The following is a 4,650-nucleotide window of genomic DNA, read 5'->3' as shown; positions in this document are numbered from 1 at the left end:
TGGAGCAGAAGCTGTGTTCCACTCACCAGCAGTCCCAAAATCCTGAGGCGGGGGGTCGTGGGTAGCTGGCGGGTGTCAGGCAACCCTGCGCTCCCGCTACCCTGGCGCTGATCCGGCCGGGTGAGGCCTGTGGCCCTACTCGGCCCCTGACTTTTTTTGAGCTAATTTTATATCCAGCTACTGCACTAAAGTTTTTATCAGGTTTAGGAGGTCTCTGGTGGAATTTTTACGTTCACTTATATAATATATTATCTGCAAATAGTGAAATTTTGACTTCTTCCTTTCCAATTTGTATCCCTTTCAGCTCCTTTTGTTATCTAATTACTGTGGCTAGGACTTTGAGTACTATATTGAATAGGTAGGGAGAGAGTAGACAGTCTTGTCTAGTCCTTGATTTTAGTAGGATTACTTCAAATTTCTCTCCATTTAGTTTGATGGTTGGTACTTGTTTGCTGTATATTGCTTTTATTATGTTTAGGTATGGGCCTTGAATTCCTGATATTTCCAAGACTTTTATCATGAAGGGGTGTTGTATTTTGGCCTTCAGTCTCTTGAGGGTTAAGTGCATCATTTCTGAATGAACACAGGCCCGGAAGTTCTCTCCTGTAAATGTGTTTTGAAGGCCTCATTTCAGCTGGTGTATGCTGCCTGTTTGGTGATCCTGTGTTTTAGAGATCTTGGAGGTCCAAATATTTTTTTAAAACTGTAAGATAAATACAAGTGCTCTATAGATACTCTACTATAAATAATTTGAGAGGTTTTTGGAACATTTTCAAATCTCAACAATATCAAAGTTTTCAGGCAAGAAGTCTTTTTATGTTGTGATTCTTAGCAAGAAGACAAAGCAAATAGATCTTATTCATGAATTAAAGGATATGACTTCCTCTTGGTTTCAAGAAGAATTTACACTACTAAATAGCCTTCACCCCAAATATACAAATGTCCTTAGGAGCTAAGGTTATAACAGACATGAGCAGAAACACAGATCATTGTGAATAACACAGTCATCCCTTACTCTACTCCAAAATTCAATGCTAGACCGACAAGATATTCTGAAGACAGAGCATTTGTCCCACTGGGTCATATTTGTGATGGGAGAACCTAGTATCTCAGGCTCTACAGGCAAAACAAAACAAAACAAAAACAGATAAAAATATTTCAAAGTCATATGTGGCCCCAGAAACAAGGGCAACAGATATCATAATTTCTCTCCTTTGTGGTTCCTAAATATGTTTTATGTAAATTTCATGCGGATATATATGTATAAGTGTGTATTTCTGAATGTGTTCCTTCGTGTATGTGGATACATGTGTATGTGCATATATGTATGTGGTGTTTATTTGTGTATACATGTGACTGTGTTTATCTATGTGTACATATGTATGTATGTGCATACACACTGACACATATGTGTGTGTGTTTAAGATAGAAAGAGGAGAAACAGAGAATAAGACGAAGAGAGAGGGGGGTGAGACTGGAAAGAAAAAATAACAAGATGTTGGGGTACATAGTGTGAAAGTGTATCTCTGTGTGTTCAGTTGTTAACTATGTAACAAGAAGAAAGCTACATGCATCTGGCAGAACTCTTGTATTTTGTAAATATTCATTTTTCCATACCTTCCTAAGGCAATCAAAAATGTATCTAATTGCCTGTAGCAAAGAGCTAAAACCCCATAGCCAGACAGGAAGTGGAAGGTCGAACTTCTGGGCAGAGAGAGGAATGCTAGAAGAAGAGACATGTGACAGATTCAGCCAATGGACACAGATGTGAACAGATGAACCAAAGCCAAGCACAAAGTTAGAGCTGGCCATGTAGAGAGACTTAGTACCAGGACTACTCAAGTTCGTGTAGCTGGGAGACTGCCCAGCAAAAATATTAAAAAGCCTCTGCATTAATATTTGTGTTGCTGGTAGGTCAACTATAGTTCCACTACAAGAAGACAAAAGGGAAATGGGTAAAGTTAATAGATATGGTCAAAATATATGTACTTGAAAGATATTCTGTTATGAAATTGTGTAAAATGTGTACATAATAAGAAAGAAGTTTAAGAAGCAGCAACATTGCACCAAGGACAAAGACACTTGCCACCAAGCTGAGTCTCAGAGTAAGACCTCAAAAGCTATTGGCAAAACCAGAATCAACTCCTAGTTATCTTCTGACCTCCACAAAAATAGCATTGCACATATTCATCTACATGTACACACACACACACACACACACACACACACACACACACACACAGAGAGAGAGAGAGAGAGAGAGAGAGAGAGAGAGAGAGATACACATGTACATAAAGAGAACTAATTACATAAAAGGAATACAAATAAGAGAGTCAGAAAAGGAAAAGAATAGTCAGAAAAAGATGGATACCATTAAGGAAGTAAGAAAACCTCCTAGGAACTAGAAAATGCAAGAAACAATTTTTTTTCTACACACTCCTAATCAAAATAAAGTTTACCAACATCACTACATCAGCCCATAGGGTTTTACCTTGGATACAAGATTTATAGAACCATAAAAAGATAAATTCCTCATATTTAATCAACATAGTTTGTGGTAAATGGTTACAGAAGGAATAGAAAAATAACACTTTTTTTTCCTGCATTTTGGTACTTAGAGTTTTTATACCAAAAGACATAAGTTACATTGAACAGATACCTTTTTATTGGGTTCTGTAAACTTGTTTTTCAGGCATGCTAGGTCTCAGGCAGACGAGGGAAGTGGGCATGCCCAGGGCTGTGTGTGGTGTACACAGCTGTTTAAACTCTCAAGGAGGTTTGTGTAGGCGGCTGAAGCTCTGTGGGGGGAGAAAGCTTCCATGATTGTGCTGACAGTAATAAACTGCTAGGTCTTCAGCATGCACATTGCTAATAGTGAGAGTGAAGTCTGTCCCAGATCCACTTCCTGTGAATCGATCAGGGACCCAAGATTCTCTAATGGATGCCCCATAGATAAGCAGTTTAGGAGGCTGCTCTTGTTTCTGCTGGTACCAGGACAAGTAGTTCTTTTGGTTTACACTCCATAAAAGACTCTGACTGGACTTGCAGCTCATAGTGACCTTCTCTCCTGCTGTCACAGCCAGGGAGGATGGAGACTGGGTCATCACAATGTCCCCACAGGTATCTACAATAGTGAGTAGACAGTGAAAATGCATACATACACACAGATTATAATGACAGTTGAAAATTTTCATTTAAATGACCTTATAATGTCATAATGTCAGAAAATTATTTGCAAGAAATATTACACACTGGCAAAAACTGCAAATTCCTTATTACAAAGATGAAACTTTGAAAAGGTTTTAATACTTTAAATTTCTTACCAGATACCCAGAGCAGCAAGAACATGAGGACATGGGTCTGTGATTCCATCTTTCTCCCCCCTGCCTGACTGATGCAGTTCAGTCATAATGCAAAGGCCTGGTTTATAAATTCTGAGTAGCTAGGCTGGGCTGGAGGAACCCATGCAAAGTAGAAAGACAGTACAAAAGCAAATGCCTGGTCAGTGTCCGGGTGAGTGCTTGGAGTCAATCAACAGGCAAAAATGCCATCAGAGAGAGCATAAGAAGACACTGAAAGTGTTTGTCTTTCTCATCTCCAACATCAGTTTACTGTGAAATCTAATAGGTTTGGGTTAAAATATAAGACATATTTAAATCAGGTGACTTTTGTAGAAATTTTAAGAAAGCTATCTTAGATTGACAATTCTAGGTAAGAGATGCTGAGAAAAATCAGAAGAATACAAGGAGGAAGCAGAGTAAGAAAAATGTCCTATAAAAGATAATAATAAATAGGAAGGGAAAGAGGAGAGTCCACATATATTGAAGCTAAATTTGTTCATTCTCTCCCATTTCCAAATTCACTCTTATAATGAGAACATGAACAGTGCCTCAGACATTTGGGCCCCAACTTCCAAAATAAACGTGGGAAAAAGATGCAAATAGAAGCCCATATTAGCTCTGTGGAAATGCTGGGGAAATGTTTCCTAGAATCAGTGAAGCATTAATCTCAAAGGCACACCCAACAGAAACTAACAATCATGTTTCTCACAACTTCAGGGAGCTTAAAGAGGGTTATCAGTTAGGAAATGGTGCATAAAACAAACCCGGTTTCTTCACCTCATCATGCCTGGACACCAGCACTACCAAAAGGGACTATTCCACAGAGGTATATTCTAGAGAAATCTAGAAATTAGCAGGATTAAAACTGGCTAAATATGGTCTTGCTCACACTTCAAAAATTCTCCAGAAGGGGGCACAGCCACTCTAAATCAAGTAATGAGTGAGACAAGTAGACCACAACATCAGAGATTGTTCATATCTAAAGGGAAAAAATATGTTTGATTGTGAAGGAAAATCAATAGCAATAACAGAGATGAAATAACCACCTGAATTCAGGTTAGTGAATTATGAGAGTATATATGAGATGAATCATAAATACAGTATTATGTGTAGAGTACAAGAAACAGAAAAGTAAACAAAATATCACAACAGAGTGAGATTCATATCTGTATCCCTGATCTGGAGAGCCAGAAGCAGGAGATCCATGAGGTCATGGCCAGCTTTGGGAACATAAATTCTAGGCCAGTTTAATCTGTGCGTGGGGGTCAGATTTCCAGATATATATCATTAATCAACTGACTACAAGACA

At 38.5% G+C, this 4,650-nt stretch overlaps 1 gene segment (V, D, J or C); it reads right to left on the bottom strand.

Moving 5' to 3' along the window:
- Nucleotides 1-2,768: 2,768 nt before the first annotated feature.
- Nucleotides 2,769-3,372, bottom strand: LOC110287665. The segment is given in 2 exon segments: nucleotides 2,769-3,124; nucleotides 3,324-3,372. Coding segments are annotated over 2 exon segments (405 nt in total).
- Nucleotides 3,373-4,650: the final 1,278 nt, after the last annotated feature.

This window comes from Mus caroli, unplaced genomic scaffold, assembly GCF_900094665.2.
Source record: "Mus caroli unplaced genomic scaffold, CAROLI_EIJ_v1.1 scaffold_15661_1, whole genome shotgun sequence".
NCBI classification, from domain to species: Eukaryota; Metazoa; Chordata; class Mammalia; order Rodentia; family Muridae; genus Mus; species Mus caroli.
The sequence above is the reverse complement of the archived record's forward strand: the minus strand, read 5'-3'. Positions and strand labels throughout refer to the sequence as shown.